The 26,182-nt window shown below is 48.2% G+C and overlaps 1 protein-coding gene across 1 annotated transcript in view; it reads right to left on the reverse strand.

Annotated features, from left to right (window-relative positions):
• NTRK3 (neurotrophic receptor tyrosine kinase 3) overlaps positions 1-26,182 on the reverse strand; it is a 414,336-nt gene that overhangs the window by 279,738 nt on the left and 108,416 nt on the right. The window contains exons 4-6 of the mRNA XM_052659381.1: positions 15,112-15,180; positions 1,521-1,678; positions 386-528 (exon numbers count right to left, since the gene is read on the reverse strand). Coding sequence (XP_052515341.1) covers positions 386-528; positions 1,521-1,678; positions 15,112-15,180 — 370 coding nt within the window. The remainder of the gene's footprint in view (positions 1-385; positions 529-1,520; positions 1,679-15,111; positions 15,181-26,182) is intronic.

Raw genomic sequence — 26,182 nt, forward strand, 5'->3', positions numbered from 1 at the left:
CACTCCCCAGAACCTTCAGGAATCAAAAGGAAAGATGGGCAGAAAGTGAAAGAGGGCTTTCCGGTGAAGGCACGCTGACCCAAGGCCAAGCTCTCTACAGTCAAGAGCTCAGGTAACCCTCACACTTACTCCATGAGGCGAATGGTGGCATTATACCTGTTTCACAGATGAGGAAGGTAAGGTACAGAGATGCTGATAGTCTGTTTGAGATCAATTTGGCCAGAAAAAGTTGCAGCTGGGTGGCACCCAGGTCTCCGCCTTTCTTGTAGAGAGAGGACCACAAACTTCCCCTCTTCTTCTTTCTTATTCTTACATCTCTTGTTTCTCTTCCTGATCCAGCTCAACAGGACTACTAGGTGACAGGGCCCAAGGCTCGGCCACCTACCTGGTGGGTGTTGATGGACTGCAGCCCGGTGACTATCCAGTCCACGTCGGGCAGGGGCGAGCCCGAGCCATTGCAGGTGATGACAGCGTTGTCACCCTCTCGCACTGTCAGGTTGGCATGGCTCACGCTGATCTCAGGGAGGTCTGGGAGGGAGCACAGGGCGGGCGAACGGATAAGGAAGAGCTTGTGACCAAAACTCAGTCCCCGAGGGCAATGGTGGCACTGCCTGTCTTGTCTAATACTCACTCCAACACAACCTGCTTGACCTCTTAAAAGTACCCCAAGTCTCAGAAGCCTCACACCAGCTCAGGACGTGAGCCCATGCAGCTTGACTGGTGGAGGGGATGGGGGGGCATGGTTGGAGGGCAGGACAGTTGCTCAAGGCAGGCAACTCTAGCAATGATGTCAAATGGCATCTTCCACTTTGGGCACTGGCTCTCAAAACTTTGATCCGCTTCAGACTCCCCTGGGGAGCTCGCTAGAAATTCAGATTTCCAAACTCATCCCCAGACACTCTGATCTCGCAAGTCAGAGATGAGTGATCAGGCACACACCTCTGCTACTCTAAAAGTCCCTTAGATGTCCTGATAAAGGAGACCCGGAGACCACACCTGGACCTGCACTCCTTCAGGTTTACTTAATAAGAAACTGACAGGGTACAGGGACTCTGGTCCGATCACAAAGAGGGCACATGTAACCCTTTTCTGCATCCCTGAAACCAGGAGTCCCCAGCCTCCAGGACCTAAAGCCTGATGATCTGAGGTGGGGTGATGTAATAAAGTAGGAGTAAAGTGCACAATAAATGTAATGTGCCTGAATCATCTCCAAACCATGCCATCCTCCCCCTGCCCCTCCATCCTCTGGCCAAGGAAAAACTGTCTTCCATGAACCCAGTCCCTGGTGCCAAAAAGATTGGGGACCGCTGCCTGAAACCAACCTTCCCACAGCTGGCTCATGACGGGACAGGAGCGAGCAGGAAGTAAGAGGGGAGCCAGATCCGCAGCTAGTGTGGAGAATTCGAGGCTGGGAGGGTGGTGGGGAAGGAATGCCCTGGCTTCCTTTACTGACGTGCCGCACCGTCCCTGGGTCCGTGGGAGGTCGGCGTGGAGCCAGCCGGGCCGGGGGGCTCACTCACCGCACTGGCTGATGTTCATGCGGAAGAGTGGCAGCTGGGAGCCGTCGGGGCCGATGCAGTAGAGGTTCTGACTGTTGAGCTTAGCCTCCCCCTGCTCCTGCCACAGCTGCATCCAGCGGATGTCACAGCTGCAGTTGAAGAAGTTCTGCTCCAACCTCCTGTGGGCAAGATGCAAGTTCAGGGAACCCCTGAGCCAAGGGAGGCCCCGCTCCCTCCCAGGGCCCTGAAGCCAAGCCGAGGGCCCCCACCTGCTCCTCATACTCATGAGAGAAGGCTTTTAGCAGCGTCTCTAAAGAAGTATTGAGCAGCAAAGAATTGATCTTTCGAACTGTGGTGCTAGAGAAGACTCTTGAGAGTCCCTTGGACAGCAAGGAGATCAAACCAGTCAATCCTAAAAGAGATCAGTTCTGAATGTTCATTGAAAGGACTGATGCTGAAGCTGAAGCTCCAATACTTTGGCCACCTGATGCAAAGAGCCGACTCATTGGAAAAGACCCTGATGCTGGGAAAGATTGAGGGCAGGAGGAGAAGGGGGTGACAGAGGATGGCATGGTTGGATGGCAGCACTGACTCTATGGACATGAGTTTGAGTGAGCTCTGGGAGATGGTGAAGGACAGGGAAGCTTGGCATGCTGCACGCAGTCCATGAGGTTGCAAAGAGCTGGACACATCTGAGTGACCGAACAATTAAAGAAGTAACTTTATAGAAGTTCACAAATTTATAGTTTCTAAATGAATAAACTTATTAAAAAGAAAATCCATTCCACTGAACTCATCTGGCAAACAGACCTTTTAAATATGTCATTTTGGGAAGCTCCTATCCTCAAAACCCTCCAGGTGGCCTCCCAACTCATTGAAAGTCAAAGTCAAAGACCTATGGAATTGGCACCACCCTCTGTCATCTCTCATCGCCTGCCTCACCCTCCCCTCCTCTTCTTCAGCCACACTGACCTTGCTGTGGGTCAAGGTCAGCAGGAGGACCTGCATGCTCCTGCCTTAGGGCTTTTGCACCTCTTGTCCTCTCTGTCTAGAGAGTTTGGACCCAGAACATATCTGTGAGATCAGCTCCCTCGATCTCCTATGGCCTTCTCTGACCACCTCTGTAGGAAAGCCAGCCTCAACCCACGCCCTCACACTGCCCAGCTCCTCACCTATTTTCTTCCTTCTAGGATTTGTCACTGCCCAGCATCAGTTTAAATATTTATTTGTTTGCTTGGGAGTTTGGGACTAGCAGATGCAAACTATTATATATAGAATAGATACAGAAAAAAGTTTTTAAAAATAAATATTTATTTGCTTTATCTCCATAAATAAAAATTAAATTCCATCAAAGTCAGAGACATTGACTATTAGGTTCACTGCTGTATTCCCAATAGCTAAAACTAAGCCTGGTACTTAAACACCTGTTGAATGAATAAAAGGAGGAAGAAAAATGGAAGGAAGGTAAGTAGAAAGGAAGGGAGAAGCTTTTCTCCTTGAAGAGACGGTGGTTAGCTATTTCCAACATTTTCTCAAAGCCCATCTTGGGACCAGTTTTATTCTTTCATAGAGTCAACAAAATCCTTAATAAGCACCTCTTCCATGTTTGGCTCTGCCTGGAGTGAGTGCTATTGAAATGGAAATGAATAATCAGTCCCTATTTCCTGGGAGCATTCATCTCAGTGAAGAAGACCATCTAATGGAGGAAGAGTCAAGTTCAAGGCCTACCTAACCACCCCTCCAGAAGGGAGTTATTAGCGGACAACTGAAGGGCATTAGCTGATGTAAAACTCCTGAGGTCAAGGGCACCTGATAAATCGGAAGGCCTGGATCACTCAGGGGAACATGATTCTCTTTGTGGGCCAGTATGGGGATGACTCTGTTGACACCCAGAGGGAGGGGCGCTTGGGTAACTGCACTAAGATAGGTGGCAAATTCCAAAGTAGTGAAGCAGGCATCAGCATCAACCAGCTTTCAGGAAAAAAAAAAATGAGAGGGACTTCCCTGGTGGTCCAGTGTCCAAGACTTCACGATCCCAACGCAGGGGGCCTGGGTTCCATCCCTGGTTAGGGAACTAGATCCCAACATGCTGCAGCTAAAGACCCTGAATGCCACAATGACAATCAAAGATGCAGCACAGTCAAATAAATAAATAACATTTAAAATAAAAGAAGAAAAGAGAGGCCCTCGGGGGCAAGAATCAGTGTTTTCCAGCCAACAGGACAGCAAATGTTACATGTGCAAACACCCCCGCATGATATCCTCTTGGTCTAAAAGTGCCCGTGATTTTTCTCTACACACCACACTCATTCAGCAAAGGAGATGAAAACTAACTTTTATCAAGCATCTGCCTCTCACAACTACACTCAGAGACAGCCAAGTCCCATCACCACACAGACGAGGGACTCCCCCTCTCATGTTTGGAAGAGTAAAGTCATGCGCTCCAAGTCCCTCGGCCGGTGTGTGACAGTGAATTGATGCGCTCAGTCGTGTCCAACTCTTCGCGACCCCATGGACTGTAGCCTGCCAGGTTCCTCTGTCCATGGAATTCTCCAGGCAAGAATACTAGAGTGGGTTGCCATTTGCTCCTCCAGGGGATCTTACCAACCCAGGGATCAAACCCATCTCCTGTGTCTCCTACGCTACAGGGGGATTCTTTGCTTGCTGAGTCATAGGGGAAGCCTCAGGGCCTCAAATCTCAGCCTGCTGGACTCCAAAATTCATGCCCCTTCCTCATCATCTATCACGGGCAGGGCATTGCTAGACAGGGGATTCTAAGAGGAGTAAGCAGGACCCCTGACTTTGGGGACTTGTGGAGGGGTGACTAGGGTAAGAATTAGAGGGCCTGTTACTGACTGGACTGTGAAGACAAGAGAAATAAAGTTGCACCAAGGCACAGAGTTTGTGTCAAGGAGCACCAGGAAATGAAGCTGGAAGGACAAGTGAAAGCCAGATGGTGGAGGACGTTCATGGCCACGTCAGGAAGCTTGAAATGCATCCAGAAGGCAGTGGGCACCACTGGAGTGCTTGTAGTTGGACAGTGACGTGAACAAAATTGCAAGAGCAATCCAACAATGCTAGACAGGATGACCCAGAGAGGAGGCGGGCCGGAGACTTGGATGTGAATTAGGACGTCAGAGAAACACAGGGTCACGGTGTACAGTGGGGAAGTTTGTACATGTCTCAAAGCACCCAGCCAAAGGGAGGAATAGGGATGAAATCCAGCCTGCACGCCCTTGACCAGACCTGGTGGCAGGTATGGGGCTGTATCCACCCAGAAGAGGCATCTTTTCTCATGCACACATAGGCACCATTCAGGCTGGCAGGCTCCAAGTCACTGCTCTCCAGCTTTTTGGTCTCAGATCTCCTTTTCACCCTGATAGATGACTGAGGGTCTCAAAGAGCTTTTAGGTGCATGATACTTATCATAATTTACCATATTAGAAATTAAAACTTGGAGAATATTAAAACACAAGAATGCATTAGCAAAAACTCCATTGAGCATCAGAGGAAGGGTGTTAGCATACATCACGTGGCCTCTAGAAAACTTCTGTGAACATGGGAGTAAAAAAAGGTAAATAACATTGCAGGATTATTATGAAAAGAGATTTAACCTTATGATCTGCCAGTACAGGTCTTGGGGATCCCTGGGACCCTGGACCACCATGAGAGAACTGCTGCTCAGTTACTAAGAGCCTGGAATAGAGAGGTAAAATCTGGGGAGTTGAGTTGAGTTCAGTTCAGTTGCTCAGACATGTCTGACTCTTTGCGACTCCATGGACTACAGCATGCCAGGCTTCCCTGTCCATTACCAACTCCTGGAGTTTACTCAAACTCATGCCCATTGAGTTGGTGATGCCATCCAACCATCTCATCCTCTGTTGTCCCCTTCTTCTCCTGCCTTCAATCTTTCCCAGCATCAGGGTCTTTTCAAACGAGTCAGTTCTTCATATCAGGTGGCCAAAGTATTGGAGTTTCAGCTTCAACATCAGTCCTTCCAATGAATATTCAGGACTGACTCTATAGGAGTCTTCTCCAACACCACAGTCCAAAAGCATCAATTCCTCAGTGCTCAACTTTCTTTATAGTACAACTCTCATATCTATACATGACTACTGGAAAAACCATAGCTTTGACTAGACAGACCTTTGTTGGCAAGTAACAAAGTTGGCAAGTAATGTCTCTGCTTTTTAATATGCTGTCTAGGTTGGTCACAGCTTTTTTTCCAAGGACCAAGCGCCTTTTAATTTCAAGGCTGCAGTCACCATCTGCAGTGATTTTTGAGCCCAAGAAAATAAAGTCTCTCACTGTTTCCATTGTTTCCCCACTGTTTCCCCATTGTTGCCATGAAGTGATGGGACCAGATGCCACGATCTGAGTTTTCTGAATGGTCAGTTTTAAGTCAACTTTTTCACTCTCTTCTTTCACTTTCATCAAGAGGCTCTTTGGTTCTTCTTCACTTTCTGCCATAAGGGTGGTGTCATTTGCATATCTGAAGCTATTGATATTCTCCCAGCAATCTTGATTCCAGCTTGTGCTTCTTCCAGCCCAGCATTTGGCATGATGTACTCTGCATAGAAGTTAAATAAGCAGGGTGACAATATACAGCCTTGACGTATTCCTTTTCCTATTTGAAACCAGTCTGTTGTTCCATGTCCAGTTCTAACTGTTGTTTCTTGACCTGCATACAGTTTCCTCAGGAGGCAGGTCAGGTGGTGTGATATTCCCATCTCTTTCAGAATTTTCCACAGTTTGTTGTGATCCACACAGTCAAAGGCTTTGTTATAGTCAATAAAGCAGAAGTAGATGTTTTTCTGGAACTCTCTTGGTTTTTCTATGCTCTAATGGATGTTGGTAATTTGATCTCTGGTTCCTTTGCCTTTTTAAAATCTAGCTTGAACTTCTGGAAGTTCAAGTTTCATGTATTGCTGAAGCCTGGCTTGGAGAATTTTGAGCATTACTTTGCTAGTGTGTGAGATGAGTGCAATTGTGTGGTAGTAGTTTGAACATTCTTTAGCATTGCTTTTCTTTGGGACTGGAATGAAAACTGACCTTTTCCAGTCCTGTGGCCACTGCTGAGTTTTCCATATTTGCTGGCATATTGAGTACAGCACTTTCACAGAATCATCTTTTAGGATTTGAAATAGCTCAACTGGAATTCAACCATCACTAGCTTTGTTTGTAGTGATGCTTCCTAAGGCCCACTTGACTTCACATTCCAGGATGTCTGGCTCTAGGTGAATGATCACACCATCATGGTTATCTGGGTCATGAAGATCTTTTTGTACAGTTCTTCTGTGTATTCTTGCTACCTCTTCTTAATATCTTCTGTTGGGTCCATACCATTTCTGTCCTTTATTGTGCCCATCTTTGTGTGAAATGTTCCCTTGGTATCTCTAATTTTCTTGACGAGATCTCTAGTCTTTCCCATTCTATTGTTCTCCTCTATTTCTTTGCATTGATCACTGAGGAAGGCTTTATAATCTCTCCTTGCTAGTCTTTGGAACTCTTCATTCAAAAGGATGCATTCAAATTTGGAACTCTGCATTCAAATTTGAAAAACTCTCCATTCAAATTTGGAATTCTGCAATCAAATTAGGGAGAGTGAAGGGGAAAAAGGAGCAAACATCATAAAGGAAGACAAGGTGGTGTTTGATGTTTCATTGGAGGTAGAAGGAAAGGAAAGAGTAAAATATGACCCCAAGGTTTCATGCTCCAGGGCACAGGAAGTTAACGGTGGACAGAAATGTCTTTGGTTGAAAAACAGAAGAGAAGAAACCAGTGGAAAGGAAGAAGGGAAACATATCAGGGCTGGGGTTGGGGGTAGGGCCAGGGGGTGGGGAGGGGAAGGGGAGGTCATAGGGCAGGAAAGTGAGGGATGAAGTTAAGGACCCTCGGAGGGGTGTGCCCTGGGATGAAGATAGATGCATGTGCAGTGGCTGAGAAATGAGAAAGAGAATAGAGAACATGTAGACAGGAGAAAACCAGAGAGGTTTTTTTCTGGAGGGAAGAAACTGCCCAGCCTGCCTTGGGGGGAGGGAAGCGGAGGACTGGTTGGCATTCATACTGCAGGGCTGAGCGGAGAGGCCTGTCAGCCCTGTTGGAAGGGTATTGAGGGTCCAGATGCTGGAATATATGCAAACTGAACCAGGTCAGCCTGATTTTTCCCAGTTGCTTACTTGACAAGATGTGGTCATTCATTATTAAGTAGCTGTAAAAATACAAATCACCCACCTGGGTGGAGAATACTAGACAAGTGAGAGGCTTGGCCGGGCTGCTTCAGGTCACATGTGCTTTCTTCAGTTCTGCCTCTTTCTGAGCCCTGCATTACTGTGTTTCCCCACATCTTAGGAGTGTCCCCCAGAAAGGAGGCTGATGCTTCAGCACCCTGAGGCTGGAAGGAGGAGCTGATGAGACATGTGGGGCATGGCTAAGACCCCGCCGGGCATGGGCATGCTAATGGCTTATTTCCTTCCTTCTTTCTCCTCTAGAAGGCAAGAACCACAAGACGTGTTCCTTTCCTCAAACCCAGAGTCTCCTGAAAACTGCAGAAGAACCCTGCGTTCTCCCTCCATCCCTCTGGACCCTCGTCCTGGACAGCGAGACATACACAAGGCAGAGAGCATGTTGAGACTCAGAACAGTAGTGCACCAAGCATCTCACTGAGCAAATCCACTGTCATCTTCATAATCGGATAGGAGAGTTAAATAGTGCAGTGGGGGCTCTCCTGCTGGCTCATGGGTAAAGAATCCGCCTGCCAATGCAGGAGACACGGATTCGACCCCTGACCTGGGAGGATCCTACATGCGGTGGAACAACTAAGCCCATGCGCCACCAACTATTCAGCCTGTGCTCTTGGGGCCAGAAAGCGCAACTACTGAAGCCCGAGTGCCCCAGGGCCCGTGATCTGGAACAAGAGAAGCCACCGCAGTGAGAAGCCCGTGCGTCGAAACTAGGGAGCAGCCCTCACTCGCCACAACTAGAGAAGAGCCCGCGCAGCAAGGAAGACCCAGCACAGGCCCCGAATAAGCTAATTAATAAAATTATTTCCTAAAAAACCAAAAAATCAGTGAAATGGGCCAGAAGCAAAGAAGGGCAAGTCCTGGGTCTAAAGGATGCTGTCCGTTCTCCCACCCAATCCGGCCTGGAGCGGTGGAGCCTTCAGCCAGGGCTTCAGGGACAGACTCCTGGAGCCTAAAGCCAGCCTTCCCGGGCTCCATCAATAATGCAGGCAGCTCCATGAATAATACAGCAGCAGCTGCTTCAGAGCACAGATTAGCAACACCCAGCCCTTGCCCCAAGATGGCCCGGGGCCTAATTGCAGGGCCCCTGGGGCTTCCTGCAGATTAACTCAGCCTCATCTGAGTCTGTGCACACAGACACTTGGCGTTAGCTAACGCCAAGACTGGGTGTTTAGAAAACACTGATTCCCCGCCAGTCATCACTCTGGTTTTCTTCTCCCCTCCGCAGTATCGGTGCTGTGGCTGGCAATCCTGGTGCCAGGTAGTGGAAAATAGGGAAGAGACCCAAATCTGTTGTCACAGGAGAAAATGCGCCCAAAGGGCACCTGAAGATGCCAGCATCCCGATCGTTAAAAGAGTGCCTGAAGAGCTGAGTGAGCCAGCCATGTCACCTTGGGGGCCACAGGAGACTGGAGCGTGTCCCCTCCTCTACCAGAGCCTCGAGTCCCGGGAGTTGGGAATGTGACCTTCTTGGAAACAGAGTCTTTACCGATATAATCAAGTTAAATCATGAATGAGATCACGCTGGGATATGGTGGGCCGTAAACCCAATGACCGGTATCCATGGAAGAGGAAGGAGGGAAAGGACTTCCCCAGTGGTCACTGCAGGGAGCCTGAGTTCAATCCCTGCTCAGGGAGGTTTCACATGCCATGCTGAGCAGCCAAAGAGAGAGAGCGAGAGAGAGGAGGGAAAGATCAGAGACAGAGAGGCGGGGCAGATGGGCACGTGAAGACGGAGGCAGAGACTGGAATGGTGCTACCACAAGCCGAGGACCACCAGAGGCCACGAGGCCCTGGAAAAGGCAAGGAAGGGCTCTCCCTCGAGCCTCTGCAGTGTGTGTGTCCTGCTGCCACTTTGAGCTTGGACTTCTGGGCTCCAGAACAGGGAGAGAATCATTTCCTACTGTTCAAAGCCACCAAATTTGTGGAACTAGGTTAAGGCAGCCCTAGGATATGAAGACAGCAAGTAACTTCATTCTGCAAGGCTCTGTTTTAACTTCTATAAAGGGGAGCAAGTGGGTTCAATCTTCCTTCCTCACAGTTATTGTGAGCATTAGTGGTGATCTATATTAACATGTTTTCTGAAGTTATAGGGGTGATAAAGAGGTCAGGTTATTACTATAATAACAGTATTATTAGTCTGATTGTTTATTTACTTATTTTGCTGTTGTTGGTTGTTTAGTCATTAAGTCATGTCTAATTCTTTTGAGACCTCATGGACTGTAGCCCTCCAGGCTCCTCTGTCCATGGGATTTCCCAGGCAAGAATATCTGAGTGGGTTACCACTTCCTTTTCCAGGGGATCTTCCCGACCCAAGGACTGAACCCAGGTCTCCTGCATTGCAGGCGGATTCCCTACCACTGAGTCACCTGGGAAACCTATTTATTCAGGCTGTGCCGGGTCTTCATTGCTGCACAGGTTTTTCTCAGTTGCGGTGAGTGGGGTCTACTCTCTAGTTGCTGCGTGCGGGCTTCTCCTTGTGGTGGCTTCTCTTGTGCGGGAGCAGGGACTCTAGGTGCTGAAGCTTCAGTGGCTCCAGCTCACAGGCTTAGTAGTTGTGGCACACGGGCTTAGTTGCTCCAAGGCATGTGGGATCTTCCTGGACCAAGGATGGAACCCAAGTCTCCTGCACTGGCAGGCAGCTTCTTAACCACTGAGCAACCAGGGAACCCCTTAACCAGCTTGTTTAGTGACTTGAAGAGCCGTGGCAAGCAGTCAGTGCCAGGACTGGGAGAAGGAAAGTGCCAGGATTAGCACAAAACCATCCCCGAAACCAAGTTAATATTTTACCAAGTCGATTAAATCTTCAGATTATACCAGACATAATTATCACTTTGCTTTAAGAAAATGAAATATTCCAATCTATTTTAATGGTGTGTGCTCCGTGCATGCAGGGTATTAAAGAGAAGCTTGTTGGAGATGCACTAATGGTCCTTAGGGTATTTCTGAAGGGTTTCTGCACTGTGAGTTTATATCATCTGGTGCCTCTTGCCTTTGCCTAAATTGTATCATGGCATTCAGAATCCAAGCTTCTTTTCTTTCGAACTCATTCTTTATCTCAGAGGCAATCTCTTTGATTCTTGCTAGGCTTTCTCAACGGACAGTTCCCATCTTCTTGGTAATGGGAAGACACCATCTTGCCCAAACCAGAAACTTCAGAGAGCACTGTGCAATGATCAACTCAAATTTCTCCAAACCCATGCCATTGGAAGACTGCCGGCTACTCTGATGCAAGTCTTAAAAGATGCTTTCAGTTTTTATCAGTAAGAAAAAAAACGGACTGGACCAGTGAGAAGCAGTGGGCCATGTGCTCAGCCAAGACCATACCCTTCATCGCACAAGAGTAAATGAGACATGAGTGAAAGAAGTGTCTGGCACATGGCGAGGGCCCTGAGATGCTAACTTGTTTGGATTTTTTTTTTCCCCTTTGGATTCCATTTTGTTTTTCCCCCATTGATTCCAAGGGGAGCTGCCATGTTGAGAGTGGCTTCTGGACGGTGATGCAAAGCACGTGGGCTGTGGGGCCAAGTTGGCTCAGAAAAGAGCTGGTCTTTGAAAAGAGCAGACCTGGGTGTTAGCAATGCTAATAATCACAGTACTCATTCCCATTACTTGCCATGTGATGTTGGACCAGTTATTTCACTTGGCCAGGCCTCCAACCCCTCATCTGTCAAACTGGAGAATAAGGACATCCCCACCCTGCTGTAGGGTTAGGGGGTTTCTTTATTTCCCCTGAGATGAGAGTGGACCTCTTATACATTGCTGTTGTTTAGTCGCTCCTTCGTGTCCGTGTCTTTGTGACCCTATGGACTATAGCCCGCCAGACTCCTCTGTCCATGGGATTTCCTAGGCAAAAATACTGGAGTGAGTTGCCATTTCCTCCCAACCCAGGGACTGAAACACGTCTCAGCACCTCCTGCACTGGCAGGCAGATTCTTAACCGCTGAGCCACAGGGGAAGCCCTCATATACATTAGGGACTCAATATACGTCTCTTCTTTCTCCTTCTCTGCTACTGGAAAAGTCATACACACTCAGTCTTCTGACGGGGAATCCCAACAGCATTCATTCTTCTATCAAGGATCAGAGGAGGGGCTGGTTGGGGCAGGCAGAGACCCCCTCACAAAGGAATAAAATGTGCTAAGAAGTTGTTGAAAGCCCCAGTTCAAGCCTTCTGTTCCTGTGGAAGGTTGCTGGAAGCCTCGCACCTCTACCCTTGCGATGATCTGGCTGCCCCAGCTCACAGAGCCATCTCCTCTAGGGCCAACAGTCTTTCTTCCTGGAACTACGAAACCCTTCCCCACACCCCAGCCCGCAGGCTCCACTGGGCAGACCCTGGCAGTCTACATGGCTCGTGGCAGATGGCGCCATGTGGACTAATCAGGAAGTCAGACAAGAAAATACGACCCCCTCTTCCATTTGCCAGGAACTGGGATTGTTTGGATTTTAATCACAGCCACAGCTAAGAGCCAACATGCAGCCCCTCCAGCCAAGAGATAAATTTTCCACCCTCAACATTCAATTCTTCCTCAAAAAAAAAAAAAAAAAAAAGACCCCTATCAGGCGACTGCTCCCTCAGAGAGGGGTTTCTTTATTTTCCAATATAATTCTTTTCTTATTTAGCAATATGACAGAAATAAAATACTCCATGGACGTGGTGCTTCTCCCACAGTGACTCGCCCTGGAGGGAACGTCTTCATTCCGCCATAAGTCACAGCCAGCTCACTGGTGTATTGATCCCGGGCAAAGATGAATGCAGAGTCCCATGAGCCTCTGGGAGAAATCTGACATTTTCTTTAAATATATATCCATGGAACAACTGTTTCTAAAACTCCAAGAAACAGGTCACAGGGGCAGCACACCATTGATTTAGCAGCCAATGACTTTTAGAAGGAGCACTGAACGTTGTCTCGATAATTCCAACAATGGCAGACCAAGAGGTCCCCTGGAGAGATGCTGTTCCTGGACTCCCATAGATGAAAAGGCTGGGTTCTTGGGAGAACTAAATGAAAGACTCTCAAGAAAGACAGCCCCCAACTAGATCCTTTAGGGCAGGGCCCCTGGTCAGTCTTAAAGCGAGGTAAAGAAAAACTGCAATCACACATTTGTTTGAAAATTATCATAGAATGGATCCATCCTTGGATTGGAAGGGTTTTCCTGGTGACTCTGATGGTTAAGAATCTGCCTGCAACGGGAGAGACCTGGGTTCAATCCCTGGGTCGGGAAGATCCCCTGGAGAAGGGAATGGCTGTCCACTCCAGTTTTCTTGCTGGGAGAATCCCATGGACAGAGGAGCCTGGTGGGCTATAGTCCATGGGGTCACAAAGAGTCAGACATGACTAAGTAACTAACACACCTGGATTAAAAAAGACTGAAAAAGTTGGGAGATGGCTGAGCATAATAGTCAAGATCTTGAGTCCATATGCTACCATTCAGCTAACAGGTGACCTAACCAAGATACTTAGCCTTTCCAAGTACCGCCAGGGTCCCCAAAGTTGAAGTGATAGTAGTCATTCTGACATGATAGAATTGTTATAAGGATTAAATAACATACATAACTCAATTGCTTGGCACAGTGCCTGCAACAAAGATCTCAGAAGTCAGCATTAGTGGTGATCAAAGCAGTCATATTCATTTACCTTTAACGTCTTGTCTACCTTCAAAGATGGGAATGAACACAAGTGCATCAGGTGGAAAAACCTGACGCTGAGATGTCTCTGTGACACTGTCCAGTTTCTCTGTGTTTTATAAACTAATGAGTATATATTTGGGCTTCCCAGGTGGCGCTAGTGGTAAAGAAACTGCCTGCCAGTGCAGAAGACACAGGAGGCACTGGTTCAGTCCCTGGATTGGGAAGATCCCCTGAAGGAGGGCATAGCAACTCACTCCATTATTCCCACCTGGAGAATCCCATGGACAGAGGAGCCTGGTGGGCTACAGTCCATAGGGTAGCAAAGAGTCAGACACAACTGAATCAACGTAGCATGAACGCACATGAGTATATATTTACCTTTTTTTCAAGCTCAGAAGTTTTTATTGATGTACCTCTGATGGTAGCTATATATGAACTCTGATCATTACAGCTATTGTGTTCGTAGCAGAGGAGAAGGCTAGTGGGAAGGGCAATGTCCTAAGGTAGGAAAGTGATCTTATCCTAAACTCTCCAACACTGTCAAAGAGACCCTCTCTGCCCTTCCCATCCCTGGAACGGCCTCTTTCAGCACCATGTAGACATCTACTCCATGAGGATGAGTAAGGTATATACAGGACTGTCATGGAAATGTTTCTCCCTCCTCACCAACTGGGTCAGAAAAGGTTATGACTCATCCTTGAACTCAGGTCTTAACCAGTTGGAGGGAGAACAAGTTGAAAGGGCAACAGCTTGGGCAGGGATCCAAGGCCATTCATTGCCTCTTGGTAAAGGATAGGAAAGCAATCTGCATTCAGTGAATCTGGATCGGAGTCATCAAGTAAAAGAGAAGACACGTGAGCAGTGTCTCTGGAACACTGCGTCCCTAATTCCATCCGTGTCTCAATTCCTTTGCAATTTATTCCCTGATTTGTTCTCTCAACATAATATGCCGTCCTTCATGCACAGACCTGACCCTGATGACTCACACGACAACATGAGTTATTTTTTCCAGCAGTGGTTACAAGTTTTCACTCATCCATCCAATATGTGTTTGTGAAAAATGGCTAGCTGGGGTAAAAGCACACTGATCAGTCTCAGAATGCAGCAAGGCTCAGCTTAGGTCCACAGGCAGATTGAATAAATATATGGGCTTGGTCCCTTCAGGATGCCCATACTCAAGCCACATCGGCTGACAGAAGATCATGAGAAGTGGAAAAGACATGCAATCTGAAACTAAAGGCTTATGTTCAAGTCCTGGTTCTGCCAATCCCTAGCAAGGTGATCTTGGCTGTGTGTCACATGCCTTTCTGGAGCTAAAAAACCCTCACCTTAAAGGGTGGAGAGAGCATTTTTATGGGAAGCATAATAATACCTACCTTGGTTGACACTAATGATGATAAATCAGAGGTCATGTAAATGAAAGCACACCTAATAATCTATTTACATATTACAAATGTTATTTATTATAAACTAACTCTCTTTATTATTATAAATTCTATACTGTTATTAATTAACTACTAACAGGTCACAAAACTACATCCTGCTAAGAGATGAAATTCCTATTTTCTGAAATGTACTGTCAGAAATCAAGGAATGAGGTGACTCCCTCTCACTGAACATGGTACACCCATGTCATCCACCCCAAAAACCCCTTCAGGTGTATGCCCGGCCTTCAGTGGCTTCACCCGACCTCTGACCACCACTCCACCAATGTGGACAGTTTTCGAAACTGAACTTACAATTCCCGAAGACTCAGCGTCTGGAAGAGCTGCCATGAGAGTGTGGTGAGCCGGTTACTTGACAGGTTTCTGCAAGACGGACAAATAAAGAAAATTAAAGGACGATCTGGAGTCAGTCTTGCTCTGTGTGGCAGGCATGGTCATCTCGTGGGAGCCTGGCTTAGCTGTGCTTCTCCTTTGTTCCATTCGGCTAAGAGCACATCGGCCAGTAGTCCAGGCTACAGACCATGTCTTGAGAGGATGCTGAGACCTTTTAAAGAAAAGACTTCACAAATCAAATGAAATAAATAAATTAATAAAATTTTCTTGGTCATTCTCTGCTATCCTCTCATCACAATAAAATTTCACCTTTTTAAGCCCACCCTCTTTCAGGAGGACAAAGAACCCTCAGGGTAGAGCGTGTACAAACCAGCAAGGATTTTTTTTAAAATAAAGTACAGTTGATTTACAAGGTTGAGTTAATTTCTGCTGTACAGTGAAGTGACTGTTAAAATACATTCTTTTTCATATAATTTTCCATTATGGTTTATATAGGTAACTGAATATAATTCCCTGTGCTACACAGTAGGACCTATTGCTTATCCATTTTACATACAGTAGCTTGTATCTGCTAATCCCAAACTCTTAATTTATCCCACCTCCCTTTTTTATTACTGAGGCATAGTTGACTTACCAAAAGAGCTGTACATATTTCTATGTCTTAAATCAGTTTAAAATAATATATATATATATGAAATGATAGCCATAAACAGTGCCATAAACTTAACTGGCCCTCTGAAAGTTTCTCCCCTCCCTTTTTTTATAATAATATTTAATAGAACATGTACCCTTTTCCCAAAATTGTAAGTGTACAATACTGTATTGTTAACTATGCCCTACCCTGTACTATAGATACCTGGGCCTTCTTCACCCTGCATAAGTGAGGCTATTGTGCCCTGTTACCAACAAACATTCTTAACATTCACACAAGTGAAAAAAAAACTCCACATCTATAATTCCTTCAAGCCAGTCCCTCCCCCAGCAACCCTGCCCATCGATGATCAAGACATCAGCCTTTTTGTTCACACTTCTGTTCTCCTCCTAATGGTTATTTAATTGTTCTCATTAGGATGTGCAGGGAAAGGAGCAGTCATTAGTCTTCTGAATAAAAGAAGAAACACCCACGGTTATTACTTTGCCAGGCTCAACAAACAACTTTCGATGTGAGAACAGTCCTTCAAGGCAGCAGTGGGAGACATTGGACTCAAAGTGGTACTCCAGGAACTCTGGACTCATCTAGTGATGAGAAAGGAGAGCAGTAAAGACTGCACTGAGGCAAATGCCTACCCACACACACAAGCACATGCATATTTATGTCTATCAAACATGTTGGTAACAAATGCACAGAGACTCCTGTTTATACACATATGCATAGACTTACAAGTGCACCTATGTTTAGGGGACTTCTAGAACAAATATTTGTTCACAGCCAAATATAGGCTCCAAGGAATGAGGGGGTGGACAGTAGATAAGGTCTCTTGGGAATGTATGTTCAAGTTACTAATGAATAAGCAAGAGAATTGCAGTTTGTGATGAGTAGAATAAAGGGCCTAAGCAAAGTGGGGCAAGAAACTGATGGGGAAGAGAGACGGGGCTATGTTGGAAGTGTGTAAGACCTTACTGCTTATCCATTTTATATATAGCAGCTTGTATCTGCTAGTCCAAAACTTCTAATTTATCCCTCCCTTCCCCCCCCTTTTTTTTTTACTATTAAGGTATAGTTGACTTTCCAAAAATTTTTTTTCCATATTTAATATATATGTCTTGATGAGTTTAAGATAATATATATCTATGAAATAATCTCCATAAACAAGCATTCTGAACATTCCACAAGTCAAAGGCTTCCATAAATGCCCTCTGAGAGGGGACATTGGAGCTGAGACAAGAGGAGTGAGACTGAGCTGCGGGCCAGGGAAGGTGTGTTCCAGGCAGTGGGAGCGTCAGGTGTAAAGCCCTGAGAGGGATAAGGGGGCCAGAAAGGAGGCCAGTGAGAAAGGACGTAGGAGAAATGTGGTCTAGGATAAACAAGAGGGAGACTTCCCTAGCAGTCTAGCGGTTAAAACGCTGCACTTCCAAGGCAGGGGTTGCTGGTTTGATCCCTGGTCAGGGAACTAAGATCCCTGTGCCATTTGGTCAAAAAATTTTAAAACTAAAAGCAGAGTAAGCACCCAGAAGGGGCCATGCCACACCCACCTTTTGGGCCAAAGTAAGGCGTCTGGATTTTACTTGAAGGAACAATGGGAGAGCAGCGAACAGTGTTAAGTAGGGACGTGGCATAATCTAACCAGCATCTTTAAAAACAGGAACCCAAGACTGGAAGCCATATAAGCAATTAGGAGATGCTGCCATATTCCAGGCAAGAGAGCACAGAGATGATTAAGCTGATGAATTCAAGCTAGGTGGTGAGGGAGAGCTGCCAAATTCCTGTGGGGTTGGATCAGGCCACAGAGGGAGACTTGAATGCCCAGGAGAGTGGTGCTTTCATTTAATGAGCCCAAGGCTGCAGAAGGGTCCCAACTGGAGAGCGGCATGGAGATCAAGACCTTCCCCCTTGCAGACCCTAAGCTTGAGATGCCTGTTTGATGTCCGCAGAGAGACGTGAGACAGCCTGCCGGATGTGTGGGTCTGGAACCCACAGGAGAAGCTCACCCTGGGTGAGGTCACAGAGGGTAATCATGGCTCATCGGAGGAGCAGATATTCAAAGCCAAGAACAAGCTGGAGGACAGGGCTTCCCCCTCGCATTTGAGGCAGATCTATCTTGGTGACATGGGCTTCCCTGGTGGCTCAGATGGTAAAGAATCTGCCTGCAATGCAGGACACCTGGGTTGGATCCTTGGAGAAGGAATATATCCTGGAGAAGGAAACGGCAATCCACTCCCGTATTCTTGCCTGGAGAAGGCAGAGGAGACTGGTGGGCTACGATCCACGGGGTCACCAAGAGTCAGACATGACTGAGCAACTAGCCCCATCTTGGTGGAAGCCCATGACTGCGTGGGGGAGGAAGACCCCATTCTTGGGGGGCAAGGGACTGGGGACAAAGGGAAGGTCTCCAGGGAGGTGTACCCCAAACTTACTGTCACACTCTCTCCCCAACCCCCAGCACTCTCTCCTTGGCCCTCTTCAGGAGGGTCCCTCATATCCCCACACTGTGACTAACTTCCTCTCTGCAGGGCTGTGGAACGCTGGCATGAATAAAAACACAGCCTCTCACCAAAACCCTATAAACCTCCTTTTAATGGCTGAGTAACATTCCATCGCGTACATATAGCACATCTTTACCCATTCATCTGCCATTGACTACTTTGGCTGCTTCCATGCCTTAGCTGTTGTGATAGAAAAGAAAAAAATCCTGTAGACCTTAACCCATCCGCACGCTCAGCTTCAGAAAACCCCTAACAGCGGCATCTTTTTCCTACAAACCGCCTCATTCCCCCGCTGAATTGGAAGGGAAGGGGGACGGAAGAACTGCATGACGACCACGTGAGGACACCCAGGCGTCCAGCTCCCAGCAGAGCATCTCCTGCTCGGACAGGAGGAGCAGGCGGTCGGACATGTGCGCCGGTCAGAGTCGTAAACCTGGGAGTGGACCTGAAGCTGAAGCTCGGGGTCAAGAATAACAGGATTGGGCACCACCCTAGGTATCTCCATTACCATCAGCTGCCCGGATGTTTCCATAAAGGTGAGTTTATGCATCAGAACCTTGCTGCTGGTTTACGCACACAGCACCAGAGGCAGCAGGAGTTAGACAAGGCCCTGGGGCCTTGAGCTCTCTGCTCGACTCCAGCGCAGTCTGGAACAAAGTCCCTGGTTCTAACGCTGAGCGGCGGCTGCCGGGAGAGGCAGCAGCCGGGAACCCCAGGTTCACTGCGCCCTGGGAAACACGCCCCACCCTTGCCCCCACAGGAAGGAGGAGGCGGGGTCCCAGGAGCGGTCCAGGTAAAGTGGGGACCCTCGCCCGTCTCTGAGGGAGGAGCAGCCCAGAGTTCTTGGGGGGCCCGAGGCAGGGAGCAGGCTGCCAGCAATGTCCTTTCACAAAGGTCAAGTTTTGCTACATTAGGCAGAAATGTCAAGAGAAAATTGGATTCTGAAATAAAGAAAATAACAGGCATTCTGGGCAAATAAAGAATAAGAAATGGCATTATCTCCTTATTACAAGTTGGTGGGGAGGGGCGGGGGAGACCAGACATAGGGGAGGGGGGCTTCCACTCTCCCAGGGGTGTCCCTTCTGTAGCTCCACCCCAGGCCTCCCCGACCCCCCAAGCCCCACCTGGGGGAGAAAGAGCCCCTGGGTTGAGCGGCCGTGGCAGGACTCAAGGGCTTTGTCCATGACTGCCCTCTTCCCTTCCTCCTCCTCGATGGTCCACAAACCACCTGCACCTTCTGGGGTCCAGACCCTCTTCTCTCACCTCCTCCTGCCCCCCACCTCCATGACCAAATTCACCAAGGGCTCACTCAGTACCAGCTACTCCACTACTTGGGGCCTCCCCACTGGCTCAGTGGTAAAGAAGCTGCCTGCCAATGCAGGAGACTGGGTTTTATCCCCAAGTTGGGAAGATCCCAGAGAAGGAAATGGCAACCCACTCCAGTATTTTTGCCTGGAAAACCCCATGGATAGAGGAGCCTGGCGGGCTATAGTCTGTGAGATCGCAGAAGAATTAGACACAACTCAGCAACAAAATAACAATGACCACAACTCGGTTACCCACTTTCACTTTTATGATTTCATTTAATATTTATAGCAACTATTTCTGGAGAAGGCGATGGCACCCTACTCCAGTACTCTTGCCTGGAAAAGCCCATGGATGGAGGAGCCTGGTGGGCTGCAGTCCACGGGGTCGCGAAGAGTCGGACATGACTGAGCGACTTCACTTTCACTTCTCACTTTCATGCATTGGAGAAGGAAATGGCAACCCACTCCAGTGTTCTTGCCTGGAGAATCCCAGGAGCAAGGGAGCCTGATGGGCTGCTGTCTATGGGGTCGCACAGAGTGGGACACGACTGAAGCGACTTAGCAGCAGCATACAAGGTGGGTATTGCTATGATCTCCACGCAATAGATGAGGAAACTGAGGCTCATAGGCTGCCAATCAAAGTTGAACAGCTCTGAGCAGTCTTAACGTAAAGACTCCAGCAACAGGCAACAAAACGACATACCTAGGAACATTTGCAACCAACACACAGACATGTAAATGCCCAGGCCCACGTACACACAGCACAGTGCCTGTCCCCAGAGAGAGCAACACTGTGCTGTGCAAGTCCCAGGAGGAGCGCGTATACACAACCTGGGCAACCGTACACCGCGGCCTGCCAGAGACACACAATAGAAGCATCCAGCCCGGAGGAAAACAAACACAAAGCACAAGCAAAGGCAAGCATATTCACCCCCAGCAAGGCAAGCAGGGCACGCCTCTGGCCATCCTGCCCTTGGGGGCATAAATGCTCACGGTGCTGCGCAGATCAGAAAGATGAAGCAAAGACTTACCACCCACCTACCTCCCACTGCCCCTGCTTTTCCTTCTAGCTGATGCCTCGCCTGTATTCACCTGTCATCAGTTATTGATGGGCCGGTTACCCCACTCATCAGACAAAGGTTTAATTAAGAACCATCCTGCCTCTGAGCTGCATAGCAGCCCCGCGCCTCCTCCCTCACAGATCCATTATCACCCGTCTCTGACTTTTGCTCGAGTCCGTGGCCCGTTTCCAAGTCACCTGACCGCTGGAATTAATTTGGTGAGCAAGATTTTACGAGATGATGCATCAAACACTTTCCCAAAATCAAGCCCCATGACCTTGCCCAGTATCCCTCATCTGAGACTACCAAACAAGGCCATTAATTTTGTCCTGCACTATTGCTCCTCTCACAGCCCAGACTCTGGGGCCCAGAGTAATGAACGGCGATGATACGGCTCCTGGGTGCTCTGGAAACAAGGGGCCAGATGGCCAAATCTGACCCTGAGGGGGAGACGGCTGAGGTGGCCCCTCCAGCATTAGCCCTGTGGTGAACAGAGGGAGCCTTGGGATGGAAAGTAGTTCTGTGACCCTCCTAAAGGGGCACCCAACTGCAGCAGGATGGAGCCCCAAGAGTCGGGAGGATGTCACCCTCTACCCTGGGAACCCCACCATCCAACAAAAGCGTCACTCAACATGGAGCCTGAAATGTAGAGAAGGACACAGCAAGGGAAGGCGGGGAGCTAACTGGGAGGTTGGGATTGACAATATGTACACTGTGGGCGCAAAGGGACACGACTGAGCGATTAAACTGAACTGGACTGATCACTGTGCTCAGTTGCTTCGGTCATGTCCGACTCTTTTGCGACCCCATGGACTCTAGTCTGCCAGGCTCCTCTGTCCGTGGAATTCTCCAGGCAAGAATACTGGAATGGGTTGCCATTTCCTTCTCCAGGGGATCCTCCCGACCCAGGGATCAAACCCAGGTGTCCTGCATTGGTGGGCAGATCCTTTACCATTAGCGCCACCTGGGAAGCCCCATATATACACTACCGTATGTAAAACAGATAGGTAGCAGGAAGCTGCTGTGTAACACGGGGAGCTCGGCCCAGTGCTCTGTGATGACCTGGAGGGGTGGGATGAGGGTGGGAGGGAGGTTCAAGAGGGAGGTGAGATAGGTATACTTATGGCTGATTCACAAGTGGCGTAGTGATAAAGAATCCTCCTGCCCACACAGGAGACTTGAGAGACGCGGGTTCTATCCCTGGGTCAGGAAGATCCCCTGAAGGAGGGCATGGCAACCCACTGCAGTATTCTTGCCTAGAGAATCCCATGGACAGAGGAGCCCGGTGGGCTACAGTCCATAGGGTCTCAAAGAGTCGAACACAACTGAAGTAATGTAGCACACATGTGGCTGATTCATGTTGTTGTACATCAGAAACTAACACAGCATTGTAAAGCAATGTTCCTCCAATTAAAAAATAAAAATAAAAAAAGATGGACTCTGCGGTCAAAAGAAGCCAACCAGGTGAATACTTCTGTTCCCCAAACACTGAGACAACTAGGGGCTGACCCTCCAGTTTGCTAAAAAGGTTGAGAAGGAGACGCTAATTCCCACCCACGAAGCGATGCTGAAGATGGAAGCCTCCGTGGACTTCCCAGATTAAGGGTGTGGCTGACTTTGGCAGTGCCTCCTGTCCTATCAGCAGAGGCAGGCCTGGGGCAGCCTGGGTCTTAGGACTTGAGTGTGGAGTGGACTGTTGGCCACAGGTGCCTAGCTATCCCTATGCTACGGAGCCCTCAGAAGCATTGAGCATATCCAATTGGATATATTTTTCACAATCTGCATTAAACCCTGGGTGCTCCTCCCCCAGCCCAATTGATTTTCCTTTTTCTTGACTTATTGTACTAGCTAGGATTTTCAATGTGATGTTGAGTAGAAGAAGTAAGACAGCTTTTTCCTTGTTACTAAACCTAGAAGAAAAACATCCAGTGTTTCATCACTGAATATGATGTTATGGATGCACTTTGCTAGGTTTCTCATAATTTCATCTGCCTACAACCTTATTTTTTTGAAATTTGGGAATGTAATGTATGGCAATAGATATTAAAGTAAATATTGTTTTTTCATCTTTGAAAAAAACAAAGTAATTAAGGCTAAAGGAGCCATGTATCCTAACCCAGTATGGTTGGTGTCCTTATAAGAAGAGATTAGGACACAGACATGCACGGAGGCAGATGACAAGAAGACACCAGGAGGAAAAGTCAGCATCTACAAGCTGAGGCAAGAGGACTCAGAAGAGAGGAACCCTGGTGACACCTTAATCTTGGACTCCCAGCCTCCAGAACTGTGAAGCAGTCATCGTCCCTGCTGTCGAGGCCACCCAGTCTGCAGCGCTTATGGCAGCCCTAGCAGATGAGCACACCTATCCTCAGCCCCTCTTTTGCCCCCAAGGTCCTGACAGTAGAGTTGACTGCCCAACTGTGATCTCTGAAAGTGTCCAAGTCTTGATTTTCAGTCCCTCCCTCTCTATGCCTATGTTTCATGACCCCAGGAAACCAGCTTCCCAATCAGGGTCCAGCCACGAAGATGCAGTCTGGGGCCTGTCCACTTGGTCAGCTCCTATCCCGGGCATATGCTAGTCTCCTCTTGCAAAAGATGGTTACAAGAGAGCACAGAGACCCAGGAGTGTGCTCAGCTGGCATCCCAATTGTGAATGCCACAGTCACCGACTTTTCCTAGAGGATTCACCCTGCTGCTTGCAGAAAGCATTATTCTAAGAACCATATGCTTCCCTGGTAGCTCAGAGGTTAAAGAGTCTGCCTCCAATGTGGGAAACCCGGGTTCGATCCCTGGGTCGGGAAGATCCCCTGGAGAAGGAAATGGCAACCCACTCCAGTATTCTTGCCTGGAGAATCCCATGGACAGAGGAGCTTGGTAGGCTACAGTCCACGGGGCCACAAAGAGTCGAACACGACTGAGTGACTTCACTTCACTAAGAACCATATGAAGCTCCAAGACTTTGGCCACCTGATGCAAAGAGCCAACTCATTGGAAAAGACCCTGATGCTAGGAAAGTTTGAGGGCAGGAGGAGAAGAGGGTGACAGAGGATGAGATAGTTGGATGGCATCATCAACTTAGTGGACATGAGTTTGAGCAAACTCTGGGAGGTAGTGAAGGACAGGGAAGCCAGGCATGCTGCAGTCCATGGGGTCACAAAGAGTCGGACAGGACTGAGTGACTGAACAACGAGCTCCAAGCATCAGGAGTGGCTACCCAGAGAACAACAAAAGGCCACCCCCTTCTACTCTCACAAGCTCATGGGGGCTGTGGCTTGGTGAGATCATCATGATGTAATTCTGACTTTCTCCATCCACGAATGCAGCATATGAAAGAGGCAGTTCTTCCTTCCTGAAGACCCCACACCCCCTCAGCGATTTGTCTCTGCCTTTCGAATTTTTCCCATGAAAGAACTATCTCTTTGGTCTTCTTGGAGACAGTCAACTCCCTCCCCTGCTAAGCCACACCAAGATTCATTTGAAATCACTGACAGATGTGGAGGAAAAGTCCAAGAAAGAAGAATTCCTTGATGCAGCACCAACCCTACAGAGAATTTGCTTAAAAAGGAACAAACCACAGAGAAAGAGGAGGCTGGCAGAACCAGGGAGCTTCTCCCAGAACCAGGGAGCTTACACTTCATGATCTTGAACGTGGGACTTGGCACACACCAGTCCCGCACCAGAGATGCCTGCTGCCCCCCGTGGGGCGAGGTGAGGGTGGCTGCCCTCAGCCTCCTTGAAGGAAGGAAGCTCCGGGTCATCTCATTACTAGGGCTGCTGCCGACCCCTGAGGGGTCCCCCTTGAGCCGACCCCCTAAAATCCAGCCCCTGTGACAAGGAAGCAGACGCTGCCACCCAGTGTTCCTCTTGAAGGCCAAGGAGTATTTTTCTACGTCGTCGATATATTTGCTTTTCCCTCAATTAAATTGCTGTAAAAGGGGGGTGTAGGTTAAAGCCATTTGAGCCATTTTTATTCAGCTAAATTACACTGGATGGCTCATTTAATGAACTTTAATGAAGCCAAAATGCTTTCTCTAATCAAATCTCAAGTGACGTGACTGGTGTCTTGACCTGAGATCAGGAGACTGGAGGCAGCTTGTCCACAGGCCTGGGGCTGAGCTAAACCCTGGGTTTCCCAGAGAACGTTCCTGGGAAGCCGAGGTCTTCTGTCTGCCAATGGGTATTACAAGGCCAAAAATTTCATGTTGCTTGAAAAACTTGGCACTGAATGAAATTAAACAGGCTTATTTACTGCAGAACTTCTCAGAACTTTTACCAAGTGAAGGATCTGACCCGAGTCTCTCAAATTTGTTGTTGTTCTTGTTTAGCTGCTCCCTCGTGTCTGACTCTCGGTGGCCCCGTGGACTGTGGCCCACCAGGCTCCTCTGTCCATGGGATTCTCCAGGCAAGAACACTGGAGTGGGTTGCCATTTCCTTCTCCAGGGGATCTTCCTGACCCAGGGACTGAACCTAAGTGTCCTGAATTAGCAGGTGGATTCTCTACCACTGAGCCACCTGGGAAGCCCCTCTCAAACTTACTGGATCCCAGAACCTTCTTCAAGAAATGTCAGGCAAAAATAATCACTGCACAAAATATACTTAGAGCTGGGGTCCCCGAACTCCGGGATCTAATACCTAATGATCTGAGGCAGAGATAAAGCAATAATAATAGAAATAAAGTGCACAATAAATGTAATGGGCTTGAATCATCCTGAAACCATCCCCCTCAACCTCTGGTTTGTGGGGAAAACTGTCTTCCATGAAACCCATCTCTGGTGCCAAAAAGACTAGGGACCACTGATGAGAGAAATGATGGTCAAAATAAGAAGTATACATTTGGTCCTTATCCACAGTTCCTGACACAGAGCTCCCAAACCCTTGTTATTTCTTTAAGGACAGATAAACAGGAGCACCTTTTGTTATAAGACTCAGTCTCCTGGCTTCAGTTCCTGAAACTGCTTCAGAGAGTGAAGTGACTTTGCTACTGCTAAGTCGCTTCAGTCGTGTCTGACTCTGTGCAACCCCAGAGATAGCAGCCCACCAGGCTCCCCCGTCCCTGGGATTCTCCAGGCAAGAACACTGGAGTGGGTTGCCATTGCCTTCTCCAATGCATGAACGTGAAAAGTGAAAGTGAAGTCACTCAGCAGTGCCCCACTCCTAGTGACCCCATGGACTGCAGCCTACCAGGCTCCTCTGTCCATGGGATTTGCCAGGCAAGAGTACTGGAGTGGGGTGCCATCGCCTTCTCCCTTTAGAAATCCCCAAAAGATGTGCACCTGGTTGTCAGGGGAATCAACTATGAATAGAGGGTTGGAACTTCTAGTCCCACCCCTCATCTCCAGTGAGGGGAGAGGACATCTATCACCAACGGCCAATGATGTCATGAAGCCCCTGTAAAACCCCAGAAGGGTAGGATTTGGGGTTGGGAAACCAGAATACTTCTATTTGTCACCATGTCAAGCTGCAAACGCCATGGGGACAGAGGTTCCCTTGTTTAGGACTTTGTTCTTCGTATCTCTTTAT

Source organism: Budorcas taxicolor, chromosome 21 (genome assembly GCF_023091745.1).
Source record: "Budorcas taxicolor isolate Tak-1 chromosome 21, Takin1.1, whole genome shotgun sequence".
NCBI lineage: Eukaryota > Metazoa > Chordata > Mammalia > Artiodactyla > Bovidae > Budorcas > Budorcas taxicolor.